Source organism: Arvicanthis niloticus, chromosome 10, assembly GCF_011762505.2.
Source record: "Arvicanthis niloticus isolate mArvNil1 chromosome 10, mArvNil1.pat.X, whole genome shotgun sequence".
In the NCBI taxonomy this organism is placed as follows: Eukaryota; Metazoa; Chordata; class Mammalia; order Rodentia; family Muridae; genus Arvicanthis; species Arvicanthis niloticus.
Genome location: NC_047667.1, coordinates 27,304,967 through 27,321,227, shown reverse-complemented (window position 1 = coordinate 27,321,227; position 16,261 = coordinate 27,304,967). Strand labels below are relative to the sequence as shown.

At 39.9% G+C, this 16,261-nt stretch overlaps 1 protein-coding gene across 1 annotated transcript; it reads right to left on the bottom strand.

The window, feature by feature from the left end:
* Positions 1–1,182: 1,182 nt before the first annotated feature.
* On the bottom strand, positions 1,183–16,008 carry Atp6v1g3 (ATPase H+ transporting V1 subunit G3). Its single transcript, XM_034513673.2, has 3 exons — positions 15,886–16,008; positions 5,551–5,651; positions 1,183–1,513 (listed from the first exon to the last, which is right to left on the bottom strand). Exons 1-3 carry the CDS (start codon positions 15,965–15,967, stop codon positions 1,340–1,342), a joined length of 357 nt encoding a protein of 118 aa, XP_034369564.1. The 5' UTR covers positions 15,968–16,008; the 3' UTR covers positions 1,183–1,339.
* Positions 16,009–16,261: the final 253 nt, after the last annotated feature.

Below are 16,261 nucleotides of genomic sequence, written 5' to 3'. Positions count from 1 at the left end.
TGCCAGAGGGAAGCCAGGGCTGCTACTGTTTCCCAGGTAACTCCAGGTCAAGTTCTGGGACTCTACTGACCATTCTGAGCAGGGAACTAACTTTCTCCATACTAGTCCTAAGATAATTTATACAACTGAACTAACAAGATAGCCAGCTCTCAGAAATGTAGCTCATTTAATACAGAGAGCAGGAGAGCGCATACTAATTCTTTATCGGGGAGGTTCACTTGTTTACAAGCTACAGAATTTACCCAGATATCTACACTCTCAAATGACCACTTTTTCTTTAAAAAAAAAAATGTCCTTAAAACAGAATGGCGTTATGTTACTTGAAGTTAGGCAGGGATAACAGTGCTGGGTTCCATTTCTTCTAAGGTGACTAGTAACATTATTTGTTTCTGTCTCTGCTCTCACAGACAGTTTAGAACTGCCTTTTGAACTGACAATGAAGTACATGGTTTGCTCACTGGTTAATTAATTGAATAAAGTTTTGGCATATGAGTTATCTGAGGATCAAAATTATGTTCTCTTAGAAACTATTATATCAGAAGAATACCCAATAAAGCATCTTCTAAGCCAGTAAAAAGAAGTGTGAAAATATAGTAGAGTGGCTGTTTGCTGTCTAAGTGTTAAAGAAGTGTCTACTGACAGGAGCCTGATACAGCTGTCTCCTGAGAGGCTCTGGCAGAGCCTGACCAATACAGATGCAGATGCTCACAGCCAACCATCGGACTGAGCACAGAGACCCCAGTGGAGGAGATAGGGGAAGAATGAAGGAGCCGAAGGGGTTTGCAACCCCATAGGAAGAACAATATCAACCAACCAGACTCCCCAGGACTCTCAGGGACTAAACCACCAACCAAAGAGTACAGCTGGAGGGACCCATGGCTCCAGCTGCATATGAGGCAGAGGATGGCTTTATCTGACATCAATGGGAGGGGAGGCCCTTGGTCTTGGGAAGACTTAATGCTCCAGTGTAGGGGAATGCTAGGGTGGTGAGGTGGGAGTGGGTGGGTGGCTGGGTGGGGGAGCACCCTCATAGAAGCAGGGGGAGGGGTGGGATAGGGAGTTTGCTGAGGGGAAACCTAGAAAGGGGCTAAGATTCAAAATGAAAATAAATAAAACAACCAATTAAAAAAAATCAAGTTTCTCCCCTTTCTTAATTTGCGTCATATTAAGCGCCATCATACATTGCCAGGAGAAATTCCATCATGTTATTTAATTTTTAACTCTGTGCCATACATGAAATGCGTGACATGGAAGTTTATAGTAGACTTCAGGTGCACAGTGGCAGTCCCTTAATATTAACAGAACTCTATCTCTATGGACTTGGAAGTGTGGCGCACATTCAGTTGGTGGCTCTGTAGTTCACATGGACTTCTGGTTTCATGTCGCACACCATGCTCAACAGCTGCTTAATCACACTTTCCATATACTTGTTGTAGCTTCCGTTCAATTCTTTGATTTTCTCTAGTGTTTGCTCTTCCATTTCATCCGAGAGGTGGCTCTGAGAGCCCATTATCTATGAAAGCAAATGACAAGATGTATTTGAACATATGCCAGATCGAAACAGTTAAATTGAATTGTTTTATAAACTTCAGCATATTTTTGATGGTTACTTTATGGTGTGCTTTTCTTTTTTCTTTTTGCCAGAATTCTTTCTTCTGGGAACAAACAAGACCATGAGGACCCTGGTTGTGAAGAATGGCCATCCCCATTAGCAGGCTCATATCAAGTAATTAGTTGACTAAAATATAACGTAACGAAGTTACCAATGTAAAGGAATGCTACAGCAAGCCACTGGGAGAGCTATCATTTTCCAAAAGCCAATGGTTTGCTCATAATTTCTCTTCTGGGGATCAAATGACCCTTGCACAGGGGTCCTCTAAGACCACCAGAAAGCACAGATATTTACAATTCATGACAGTGGCAAAATTGCAGTTATGAAGTAGCAATGAAATAATGTTGTGGTGGGGTGTCACCAGCTCATATGGAATTGTATTGTATTAAAGGGTCACACATTGGGAAGGCTGACAGCCACTGCTCTAAACTCAGCCACTTCTCCTCTTTCTTACCCCCCTTCCCTCTCTTCCTCTTCTGATTTTTAAGAATGGTTCTCATGTAGCCCATTTTTGCTTCAAACTCGATACGTAGCTGACAATGATGTCGGCCTCTTCGTCTTCTTGCCTTCACCACTTTAGCACTGGAATTACAGCATGTGTGTCACTGTGCCCCATCTGTGGGTTCTGGGGATTGGATCTAGAACTTCATGCATGTGAGGCAGGAACTCTACCAATGAAGCTACACCCCCAGTCCACTTGACCTTTCTTGAGGGTTTTTCATATCCTTTCCGTTTTAGAAGCTTTGTATTTAATACAACGCCAGCCATGCATTAGTGACTGACTTCCGCTGCAGAGTTGGGGAGTCACTTTAGTTTAGTTCCAGAGCACTGGTTCTCAATCTGTGGCTTGTGATCCTCTTTGAGGGGTCAAATGACTCTTTCATAGGTGTTGTATGTCAAATATTCTGCATATTTATATTATGCTTCACAACAGTAGTAAAATTATAGTTATAAATTAGCTCTGAAAATAATTTTATGGTTGGGTGTCACGAAAGTACAAGGGAATGCATTGAAAGGTTGCAGCATTAGGAAGAGGAAACCCATTGATCTAGGGTCTAGAAACTTACTGAGTCGTAAGCTTGAAATGAAACACAATCCAGACGGCTGGGTCTATGCTCTTTTCTGTTTGTATTCCAGGGACCAGGAGAACAAGTCAAATCAAAGGATGTAATTCTGAGAAGCTACAGTCCCTGAGAGCCAAGGTGACCTTAGCTCAAAGGAGTTGTGATAACTGAGTGTGTAGATGAGTGATAAGACGTAAACTTTGCATATAGTCAATTCTGTTTTAAAATAGTTGAGAACCAGTTAACAAAACAATTTCACAAAATGTGTTTTTCCCTACATTCAGCGTCTTAAGTGGGATTCTACAAAGATTCAAATAAAAAAGTCTTATTTAGTAAAAACCTGAAAGGTGATTACTTGTCAAAGAATTGCCTATGCTTGGTACATATTACAGAAGTGTGAGGTTCCCCTTGTATTACAGAAAACTCAGTTCCTGTCTTCTATACCTCACATAGTCCAAAGCCTGAACAGTTGGGTCATTTTATGAACCAGAAGTTGATGATTCCATAGCATGCTATAATTCATTTGAGACAAGAGTACTGTCACTAAAGAGTGTGGCAGTTTTCAAACCTTGTCTTATATTGATGATGCTCATGGTAAGACACTTGATACTGCCCTTTACGATTATAATATTCAAGATGAAAGGATAGAACAAGAGGCTGACACCAGGAGACCATGACAGGGAAGATCTGCTCTAATGGTTTTATACTATGCTTGATGTAGCACAGGCTATGGTTACTTTCACATGTGCACCTTTGATCACTTAGCTGTAAAATTGGCTAGGAAGTCTATCTATTCTCAGAGTGATGAGGCATTATTATCCAATGCAGAGAGCAAAGCTCCTGTCAGATTTATAATGGATCCTTCCTGTGAAATAATGTTTCATGAGGTTTAAACTAGCCAGTTTCTAAAACTATGGTCAGTTTTGTTTTTACTGTAAAATTGGATGTAGTGGTCATATCAGAAGCACTTACAGAAGGTAACAGAGCTGGCTGTTGTTGGAGATGGTTTCCCTCTCTGTTCTAGTATACCATTCCCATAATAGGCTTCATTAACAAGGATAAGAACACAGGAAAATGTTTACTGATTTGTTATTCTGACGAGGGCCTATTGGACGTCTACTATGGAGCAGTAGTAGGAAATCTAGGGAAACAACAGAAAACACAACAAAGAATCCATAGTTTCTAGTCTTGTAAGTCTGCAATGGTGGACAACTGCAATAAATGCAAATATACAATGGTATCATACAGTGATAAATGTTATGGAGAAAAATTAAAGACTATACTATTTTTATTTGTTTTTAAAAGAGAGGTCACTTTAAGTGAGGCGGTCAGGAGGAGAAGCTAGCAGTTGAACATGGATAAAGAAAGATGAGCGTGTCTAAACACAAGAGGGCTGTGCGGTGTGGGAACACCGTGAGCCCCCAAGGAAGCGAGATGCTCTTTCTCCCTAGGAAGAGAAGAATAAGTGCAGTCAGAATAGAAAAGTTAAAAAATATGCAGAAAAATATAAGCCCCCGTCATATGTGCCAATATGTATGGATAAGAGCTTAGGATTTTGGTTTCCAAACACTAACAGAAAAAAAATGTATTTTTCTGATTTTTCCACTATATCCTAAAGTAAGTAAGTAAGTGTGTGTGTGTGTGTGTGTGTGTGTGTGCGCGCGCGCTAAGAACTGAACTCAGAGTCTAACACCTGCTGGGCAAACATTCTACCACTAAGCTATGTTCCTATTCTAAAGAGGACAATTATTTGAACAAAGAACTTACCGAGAAGCTTTTTTTTTTTTCCTTTTTACAATTGGGTCTAACTTCTGAATATCCATGAATTCTTTGTGTATTTCTTAAAATAAAAGTTGTAAATGAAGATGTCTAAATTCTTGTGCCTTGTTTTGCAATGACAGGTGTCTGAATAGTATTATATTTATTATTTTAATGGTGCAAAAATATGTCACACAGCTTAGCTTTGGTAAATAAAACTTAATGCTTTTTTTTCTAGACCTGTTTGATACATGGCATGGTGTCTGTTCTGAAAATGTCATGCTCTTATTTTTTTTTATTTTATTATTTATTTATATGTGTGTATGCACACGCAGAAGCCAGAAAAGATATTGGATCTCCTAGAGCTGAGTTACAGGTAGTTGTGAGCTGCAAGATGCTGAGAATTGAACTCAGGTCCTCTGAAAGAGTAGGAAGTCTCTTTTTGACAGCTGAGCCATCTCTCCAGCCTGATCATGTATTTACCTTTCACTACAAGCTGCATACACTTAAAAATGATAGTGTAAAAAAAGCCAGAAAATTACTAAACCTTCGTAATCCAGTGGTCAAGGAATCATAAGTAAATAATATGGGCTTTCTTTGATTCTTTGTTTTCGAAACAGGGTCAGGATACCTTGAGCTCAGATCCCCTTGCTTCCACCTCCTGAGTCTGGGTTTAGGACAAGTATCTACTTGGCTCCATTAAAAGAGAGTTGGTCTAACGAATTCTTCTGCACCTTAGCCTAAATAGAGTTCACTGATCACTGATTTTGTTATTAAACATTTATATATATCTATATCTATATCTATATCTATATCTATATCTATATCTATATCTATATCTATATATATCTGTGGTAAGAATACTTCAACCCTTTCAGTTGTTTATTTGATGATGTGAACACGAATGCTCACTGTATATCAGACAGCAACCGAGTGGCCTTTATGCATGGAAGTGAAGTTAGTAACTTACTTATTTAAGACTTAGCTGTACGTTCAGCCTTGGCTGGACTGTATCTGCTGAAATCCAGCAGGTTGTTCTAGTGTTCTGTCTCACCGTTTACACACAGGGACACCTCGTCTCAGCACCTGGATGCGGTGCCGGGATGTCTTGCTCACCTTAGACTGCTTCAGGTGGAAGTCCTTCTCCCTCTGCATTCTGTACTGGTCCGTCTCCGCCACGGCTTCCTCCTTAGCTTGCCTCAGTCGCTTTCCTTTTCCTGTGGATTAACCGCAACAGAAGTAACTTTGCAAATTATTTTTTCTGATACAGGGTCTCACTATGCAGCCCTAGCTGGCCTGGGACTTGCTTTGTACGTTAGGCTGGCCTCAGATTACCGCTGCCACTTGGGTGCTGGTGTTAAAGGTGTGCACCCCCACACCCGCGACCTTCAGTGGAGTGCTGGTATTGCTGATCTTGCGGAAGATCCGATTTCAGTTCCCAGATTTCATTTCTAATGGTTCCAACTGCCTGGATCTGAGTGTGCCCACTCATTGGCACAAGCTCACAAACAAAAACACACTTCAGAAAATAGTAATAAAAAATAAACACTTGAGCTGGAGAGAAAGCTCAGTCACTAAAGGTAGCTCATTCAGCTTCTAAAGAACACAAATTAGGCTGCCAGCAAACGACTTCTCTTTCAAAGTACGTTGGTGAATCTCCCCTCCGCCCTCCTTTTTAGAATTTTTTTTTCTGTTACGTCAAACTTCACTAAAATAATATTCATGTTTTTGCTTTCTTTTCTTCAATTGGGTTCTTTAGAGCACAGAGCGACAACTTTCTTTCACACTTAAATGTTAATGTAAAATATCTACCCATATACCCACAGCAGCAGCAGCTAGAGAAAAGCTTTTAGCTGCCACTTACTCAAAAAAAAAAAAAAAAAAGACATCATTTGGTTAGATTTTATTTTATTTTTATTTTTTTTTTTGCCCTGACTAGTTGCCAGGCATCCTTCAGTCCACACCAACTGGATTCTATTTAGTGCTGGCAGATCTCCAAAATCATTGCAGACTGCAGCTCCGACTCTATCAAATGACTTTCAATTTTTAAAGCATTTTATTGGGAGTTTTTCTTCCCATTTGCTACCTTAGACTGTCTGATTAAGCCCCACAACACATCAAAGTAGTTTCTTTTTTTTTTCCCCCCTTCTGGTAGCTTTCTCTGAGGGAGACTTGAAAGAGGCTGTAAAACCAATTGTTTTTAATGGTTGGGAGATTTAGCTAAGTAGCCTTCTCTCCTTTTATTAAGAGCAAAGGTGTAAGCCTTAAGCCACAAGACAAGGTAGATGAAAGTCTTCTACAAACCCAGCAGTGGGGACCATTAGTCATACACATGAGGTGCGTTCTTTTTGAGAAGAGACTGATATTAATGGCCACCATGTCCCCGCCAGGCTCCACTTTCTGGGGGCCAGGCACAAACGCTCTGTAGCTTTAAAACTTTAAAGAAACTCTGAACTTTATTATTTTCCCTCGGAATCATTGCCATTTTAGATGCCGGATTCTTTGTTTATCTGACATGGTTTATCCTCTAATCATGTCCTAAGTTCAGGTTATAAACTTTGTTAACTGTTATACTTACTATACACAGTTTGAACTAGATACAGACTTGTTAAGTAGCAAGAAAGAATTTTTAAAATTTGATTGTACTTATTATTTCTCTCTCTCCCCCACCTCTCTGTGTGTGTGTGTGTGTGTCTGTGTGTCTCTCTGTGTGTATGTCAGAATGTCAGAAGACAATTCACTCTGTAGTGGTTGTCTTCTCTTTACACTTTTGTATGGGATCAAAATCAAATTTAGCCTTCCAGGCAAGGGATTTTACCTGTGGAGTTATCTCACTGAAACAAGAAGAAGCAAAAAAAAAAAAAAAAAAAAAAAAAAAAAAAAAACCCCAAAACATTTTAATATAAACCTTTATCTGCCACCTGTATTATTGTAGCCAATGGCAGATTGCTTCTAAGCTTCTCTCCTAGCTAGGCAGGAGTTGTTTTGGTAGTTACTGAAAACATTCTTAGAATAAAGACCGAGTCACGGAGTTACAAATTTTTTTCTACATTTGTGTAGAACTGTGTAACACTTGTTCAGGATCAATAATTATTCCCATTTTCACTCACTTTAAGTATAAAGTCTGATGAAAATTAATATTGCCTTGATGCTGAAACACTCCCAGCAAGACTTGCCTTCTGCCTATTGGATAATGCTTCCTGACAGTTGTATACCATAAATGCTTCGGGTCCTCATGGTTGTAAGCAGATCTTGGCAGTAAACACTGCACTCACAGAGATTCTCTTGTTACATCTCCCCATTAACATCAGTATAAAAATACAAAATGTATGTTACTATTTTCTTAGCGATGACTTGTATTACCTTTCAGATTGAATGGTGCAAAATATCCTTGCTCCCCATCGTAATCCCATAATAGGCAAAATTACCCGTTTCAAAGTTGTGACTCTAGATACATTTTGAAAACGGCAATAAAAGGAAAAGCTCTGTGTGCATGACCCCTGAGCAGAATCCAGCACTGCCCTAAGAGGCTCCATCACACAGCAATGGGCTTGGAGCTGCTCTGTGATTCTCCTGTCATGGCCCTGGTCACCTGCTGGTTTGCATTCAATTATAGAGGAGAACCACGGGAAAACCACTGCTGGCACAGCAATTTTCTGGATAGACTCAGCAGCTGCCACTGTGTGAGAGCCTGCCTACGCTACACCTGATTTAACCCAGTGGATGAAATGGTCTGAAGCTGATGGTTTAGTTAGAGGTGACGCGGAATGCGTGCATCAAATCCATGCATGCTAACCTGTAGCTTGCCTCTCTCTGTCTATGGGCAGAGGACCAAAATTTGGATGCATACCTATTTCTTAACTATTAAAACAGTTCTTATTAACTAAAAGAAGCTCATATTTTTATTCCCAGTATACTCTTTATCAACATAGAGATGAGTGCATGGGACAGCCTGGATTTTTTTTTAATATAACAGTTGAATTTATAGGCCCACAGTACTTACAAGGATACACAGACTTATCAGGACAAGAGTTCTGATTTGGAGCTCAGAAAATGTATTAGTTGTATGTATCATGTTTTTAAATAAGTGTTAAAAGGGTGCTGTAGGGTGGATCCAGAGGGAAGGGTTGCCTTTAGTCTCCAGTTTTTTGTCTGGTGATTCTTGACTACCTCCTATATAAGCACAGAGCCCGACACAGAGAATGCAGGAGTGCGTAGCGCATATGGTCCTTGCTGTGGAAAAGGTGCTATTAATTCAGCATGGTATGGAAGTATGTACATCCTGCCCCAGCTTCCAAGAGGAGCATTATCAAACAAATGTCAAAAATTTCAGAGAACATACAAGATTCTACTGGGAAAATAATGACACATAAATCTTGTTTCTATTTGTTCTGCAATCATTGAACAATTTATAGAGAGAAACATCTTAGGCTTGTGGAACATAGAGACTTTTCCTCAACCCATGCCACCATCCTGCATGTTTATGCTAACTTTGTAAGCCAGGGATCTAAACAGACAGCTCCATCAGAGGCTTCACAAAGAACGGTTGGGGAGCTTCATAAGAACTATGGAGTGAGTCTGGACAGCTGAGTGATGGACAGGGCAATCTAGGAATTAGAAAAGGACAGGCTAGTTTGGGAGACACCATAAGTAATTCCACCTGAGTAAAGTCAGTCAATTTTTTATGTCTGGTCTGTTGTACAGACAGACCTGTTCTATATCTGACCAGTAATATAACTCAGAGGGACCCTGTAATGTGTTTTGTGGGGAGAAAAAGGGATGTGGACATATTGCAGTGATGTTCCAATGTGTGGGAAAGAATTAAAAATAAATTAATCAGGGCAAGCCAAAAAGGGTTCTGTGTAGGAGATGGAGGGCAAGACTCAAAGGTAAGCTGCTTAGCTGTATACCTAGGGCAGGTCAAAAAGCTGTGTGTCCTAAGATACAAACAAGTTCTGGAGACACAAAGACACCCCTCTCTTGCTTTGGCTGCTATTAAAAAAATATTTCATGGAAAAATAGGGTTTCTTTCTATCATCTCATGAGGGAATCAGAATTACACAGAAGAAATCACAGAGAAGACACTAAAAACTTCGAAACCATGAGAAAGTCATTTAGAACTTCTGAATCTTTTTCTCATACAGCTTGAAATAATCATGTACTATACCAATTCATTTTGAAGATTAGCAAAAGATATTCAGGGAGTGCAGGGTGAAGACTAGGTGATTCTGAATACCTTTACATAGGAGACATTGACATGAGGAGAGGTCTGGAAATGTCACTAGAGAGCCTCCTGAAAGATCCTCTGAGGATATCCAAGGATTGATAAACAAAATACAGTTAGACAGCTATGCTTGCAATTCAAGAGGTGGGATGGGGAGAGAAGATTAACAAGTAAGTCATCAAAGTCTTTGTATGTGCTAATTGTGACAATGGTGTCTGGGCAGAAATCAAAGAAGATACAGACCAAAGAGAGGGCTACTGTTTTAAGATAAGGAAATAGCAACAGCCAGTCTTCAAGAACAGGCATACGGTAGAGAAGTACAGGAAAGCAGAAGAGACAAGAGGATATGACTCACAGTATACAAGCTACAGAGAACTGAAATGAGGCACCTGGTGGGTTAGTACTACGGAACATCTAGTGTGAATCTTTGCACTAGTGTAGATCTTTGGGTATAGCAGTGTAAGGTCACAAACCTTATTGTCTGTCTGAATTCTGAATGTAATCCAGGAGCTGGATCACAGACAATATGTACATAAGATGATAGGGATATTGAGTACCAAGAAGAATACAGGAGTCTAAGGGCAGAGAGAAACTGTGAGAGGTTATGGTTAAGATAGATGCGCTCTCTTGGATCAAATGGCAATGGAGCATAGGAGTAAGTCAAACAGCCCGACAGCCACCTGAAGGGCAAACTTCATCTGGAGAGAAGGGACATCAAACACAGCAGGTCCTGAGGAAGAAAGTATGGCATGCTCAAAGATAAGCGATTCTAGAACGAGGAAGTAGGCTTCAGACATGAAAATGACTTTGAGCTAGGACGGGGAAATTGGCTCAGATATTTTAGTCATCCTGATAAGCCTCTAGAAACAGTGATCACAGGAGTGTTCAGGAATTTTGTTTGTCTTGTTTGTTCTTTGACTATTGGGGTTTATTGTTGTGCTTGCTCCTTGACTATTGGCATCTATTGTATTGCTAGTTTGTCAACCTAGAACTGATCTTAATACTTGCATGTAATTAAAATGGTATAAAAGCAGAAAACGAGGAGGAGGAATGGGATGGGGGTTCTAGGGAAGGGAAATGGGGAAAGGGGAAGGCATCTGAAATGTAAATAAATTAAAAGAAAGAAAGAAAGAAAGAAAGAAAGAAAGAAAGAAAGAAAGGAAGGAAGGAAGGAAGAAAGAAAGAAAGAAAGAAAGAAAGAAAGAGAGAAAGAGAGCAATTCTAGAAAATACTTGTAAGGAAACACCCTTGGTTTTTTGGAACTTGTTAATATAATGGCAAATTCTTCTTGATTTAAAGAATGCTATTGTTTTCATCAATTTTTAAAATCAATGGGAAAATAAACAAGTTGTCAGGAAGAAACGCCTAACAAAACAAACAGCAAAGCCATTTCTGGTGACCATGATTGTTCTCAAATCTGCATCTGAGTCTTTCCTTTCACCTCGATTTTCCTTGATGCCTTAATGTACTTTTCTTTTTGTTATATTTTTCTCTTAAAAAGTATGACAAAACTGCATAGATCTTGGGTTAAATTTTTCTAAAGGCCGTTACTAGACAAAAGTGTTCTGGTGTCTCCTACAATTTACTCAAAGATGTGAGAACTCAATATACTCAAGAAGTACTCTATTAGTGGGTGAATCATAAAGTAAAAGGAAGCATTTACAGGCCTGCAAAGTATATAAGACAGGGCCATGAAATTTTATATACGGATTTTATTTTATTGGTTTATTAAAAGTCATGTATTCACGAACCAAAACATCTAGTTTCAGAGTGGAGATTGTATTAAACAAAGGAGCCTGTTCAAAAAAACTTGATTATCTTCAGATTTGGAAACAAATGAGAGATTTGCTGCCTTACAAAAACTGACAAGTGATATACCCACAAAAGCAAGACTGAAGGGCTGTGTGAGCAGATGTTACCTAAGTAGAAAGTAGAGATGTTTCTTAAGCCTTAAGATGTTTCTTAAGGCTTCAAAATGATTCACTGAGAGACTTGGATGACAGAAGAGCATGAAGATCAACCTCTTGAGGTTTTTTGAAAGGAAATTCTGTTTATTCTTTGGAGTACTCGTAATAGATGACATTCCCTGGGACCTTGCTATGTGGAGGGAAGTTTAGAACCTTTTGCAAGTGTTAGCTCAGTTACTCAAGCCCACATCATGAGGAGGTACTGTTCCCAGAGGTATTCTGAGATGGAGGAAGTGGCCACAGTCAGGTGAGGACAATGACCTGCTAGGGCCATGCAGTCATTAAGAAGCAGAAGTTGGATTTGTACCAGACTCCACACAGGGAGGACTGAGCGTGGCAGAAAGCAGGAGGGTTTGTCCTTTACACACTCTAATTGTCTGTAGCTCCAGGGAAGGTTTAAAATGTCCTTGATTGTTCTGTTTTTCTCATACCCAGATGTAAACGTTTAAGTGTTTACCATAGCTTTTGGTGTACATCTTATGATGCGGTTTAAAGCTTTTAAGTGAACACATATGCCATTCTCTGTAGCTTGAAAAGCAGGTGACTGAAGTGTTTGTAAAAGGTCATCTGCATGTGTTATAAAACAGTATAAACACACAGGCATTTTGTATGATGTTGAACTTCATGCATGGGAACATCTCAAAAGAGCGACCTTCACATGGAGCTCTGCAGTATTTTCATTTGCAAGGGTGTAAGTGCCACAAAACCATTTCTGTCAGAGACGGACAAGTCTCTTGCCCATCCTGTTGATGCTGGTATTTTAGTTTCTGATTCAATTCTGATTGATGCTTCTGATCAATGCCTAGATCTGGACCTCTGGGGCAAGTCTATGACATTCCCTTGTAAGAAACATAAGTTCTTATGGAGCAGCATACGGCTCCGTTTTGATTAATTGAACACTTATAGAGCAAATGTTGACTCCAAGTACAGCAAAGTACACTAAGCCTCATGTCCCTTTGCAAGCACCATGGCTGCTTAGCAGGTAAGAGTATGCATCGGAACCTTACTGGGTAGGCTTAGCCATCTTATGTCAAGGCTTCCCGGCATAGGAGATTAGTTCCTGACCTTGCTGTCGGGCTAACCAGAAGTGATGGACTGTTCTCCTTAATTCTACATCATTTCCCCTATTGTTTCTACTTATGGCCCTATACATCTAGAATAGGTAGAAAAATAAAATATATTTATATATCCAGTTATATGTTCAGTTTGCAGTCTAATATATAATTATACATTTTTCTTGTCCTTTAAATATCGTGTATAGATTATAGATTATAGAGACAATTATAGCCACATGACATGTATTTGTATGGACACAGAGACTCAAAATTTTACATCAAGAAATACAGATGTTTCACTCCGGTGGATGGATTTTCTTCCCTGCTCCCTCATAATTTGACTCTTCCATCTGTTCTGCAGCCCTGCCTGCTCTCCTCAAAGGATCTTGTCAGTCTCCAGTGAGGGCCTTGAGAGCTGATTGGGACAGGCTTCACCAACTTTGAGAGAATTTCTGGTGCACTATGTCTATAGTTCTTTAACTATGCCCATCCAGGCATTTATAAACTTTTATGTAATGGACTTGCTGGGATCTGAGTCAGGCCTGTCTAATGGGCTAGATTAATTTTTTCCAGCACAACATATATATTTCATAACCTCTTAGATCTTTCCTAAAACAGTGAATAATGCTAACTACTTTTTTCCCTCTCCTTTTCTTTTCTCCCTCCCCTATTTGTTTCTCTCTCTTACAAAAGTATACTCACTGACTGTACTGAAGCAACTTTCTGAGTTTGTGACTTTCAAATAAATTTAAGAAAGAGATGGTAATCTGCTTTACTCCAAATCTCTGTTCTGCCTATATGTCACATTTTCAAATGAAAAATTTCTGGGAAAATGATGCATATATGTTTATTAAATGACGACTGTATGTGCCTCTGTTATTCCTTCGTCTCTTTTGAACTGGCATTCACTCAGTCTTCAGCACACCAAGTACTTCACTAAGGAAAGATCGAGGTCTACATCAACAGTCACCCAACTGAATGAATAAAATGAAATCTCCGGGAACGTGAGAGAAGGGGCCACACGCCGAGCGTGTACAGTGTGGTTATTTCTCTCAGTCGCAGATCACTTAAGAACTGAGTAAGGCTGGTGCTGCTGTAATCAAACTGCCACCTGCTGACAGGGAGGGGCAAAACAGCTTTGTTAGGTGCAACCTGTGTCAAAGTCTCTTCATGGCACGAAGAGGGGCATCCTGACATGCTCTGGAAGTCTTAGCTCGCAGTGCCGAGAGTCATATATTTTTCAAATTGTTTTGAGATCCTTGCCAGTTACTATTATAGGCTGATTAGTCGATTCTTAATAACTCGTGGAGTGACTACTGGCTTGGATATTCATGAGCCAAAACATATAAACATATATATATATATAGTGTGTGTACACACACACACACACACACACACACACACACAGAGAGAGAGAGAGAGAGAGAGAGAGAGAGAGAGAGAGAGAGAGAGAGAGAGAGAGATAGGTGTCAGTTAATAAAATGGCTTTTTGGAGCATAGATAATAGGCAGTTTCAATATGATTTCTGAGGAATGATTTCCCAAGATCAGCTTAGTCACTGACAGAGGAGAAAGAAGCTTGACTTTTATATTCACTATGAACTCAAAGGCACAATGTCCTTAGTGGCACTCACTCATAAACAACCTGAATAGTTAGTGGTATTTCTTCCTCAAGCACTTTGAGCAGAGTTGGTAAGATTTACTGGAATCACAGAATAATATAGATTGGATATGTGCCCAGTACCAATCTTAGAGCAAAGATAACATCTCTATTGTATCTTATAATAGTTTGATATTCCAGACATTTTAAATGAGAGTAGAGATATTTGAATATAAGGCTTGAGAATTTTCTACACTGTTTCAATTGGTAAGCTCTGGACTGTTTGGCTTTCTATAACATGATTGCATTCACACTCTCTTGCCATTGCATGCATGGTTTTGTCACAGGAAAAGGATGCAGAGTGTCAGTAATAGTTTCAAGTGTCTTCCTCCTTCCCTGCCTTTGCTATCACCACACTAGAGACTTCTATTGTTGGTGTTCACATGGCTGAATGTTCCGAAACCAATTCGCCATAAGAAAGGGGAAGGGTTTTACTGTCACTGTGACCATCAGAGAATGAACACTGTCTACCTGCTTCCTGTCTCACATCCAAAAGTCACATCAGCAACATTTCAGAGACACCACAGCTCCTTTCCTATCCAAATCTATACTGCATTGTTTAGGAGTTGGCTGCAGACTGAGACCTGGTCTAACTCCTGTCTGTTCTAAGTCTTCTCTGTGTGACCCCGAGCATACCGTAAAATGCTGCTTAGCGTCATATCCTCTTTTCCCACAAAGATCATTGTGAAAAGTAAACAAAATAAATACCAAGCATGATAGCTGATGCCATATTTTTGACTTTTAAAATATTCCCTTGGGCAAATCATAAAACGTTTTTTTTTTTTTTGCATTCATGAATTAGAAATAATATTAATGCCTTACTCATACTGTTCATGTCAATGAGAGTAGGAAGAAAGTCAAAGTTCATCAAAGATGCTCACATGCAAACATATAGATATATGTCTAAATGAGAAGGTAGCAAAGGAGACTAAAATAGAAATGTTTAAAATGTTGGGATGTAAAAGCTATCAAGAGAGAGAAAACAAGCTGTTAAGCGTTATTCCAATTTAACAGAACCGTAAACAGCTGCTCAAAAGACATCAAGCAATTTGATTTAACTTGCCTTCCTCCTTCGCTGCCTTTGCCGTCACTCCCACTAGAGTCTTTGCTGTTGTTGCTTACGTGGCTGAGTGTTCAGGAAACCAGTTCACCACAAGGAAGGGAAAGACAGTTACTGCCTAGTGATGGACTTGATCAGAAAGTTGATCAGAATGTCTCTTCACCATTTCACAGTACTGTGCCAACTGAGGTGTGGGGGTGTAAAAGAAAATGCAGAGGTAGGCTTAAGTCTATATTCATAACCTTATTGCCTTGGAGCTATTCACTTAGCACATGGCCTCTCAAAAGCATTCATCCCAATGAACAAAAACCCATTCCTGCTGTGGCATGTGAAACATACATCTGCATAGTTCCCACTAATGGCTTAAGCTTTCACTGGCAAAGTGGCAATGCCACTGTTCACACACAGGTCTGCCTGACAAGGCAGCCCATGGTCCTCTCCCTCATCCCTCTGCATTTTCTGACCAGCCCCTTGGGTGACACTTACTCTTCTTTGCCTCTTCTAGCTTGTCCTTGGCTCTTTTCTCTGCCTGCAGGAGCTGTTGGATCCCCTGAGACTGGCTGGTCATGGTGTCTTGCTCCAAGGAAGGTGACTTTGGTGGAAGCTGGGACACATGGGTCCTTTTATCCTAATGGCTCACCACAGAACTCAGCTTGTTGTGTCAACAGTGAACACATAGGGGTTTGTTCCAAACTTGCCTGATTGGATCAGAGTTGGGTGCCAAGGTGAGCTCAAGGAGGAATCCAGGAAAACAAGTTAGTCACTTCAAGACATTGACAATTCACTGTGACCGACTTGAACTCTATATAAATAAGGCAGACTTACAGAGCTACTGGGTTGTCTTAACGAAATTCATAAGACA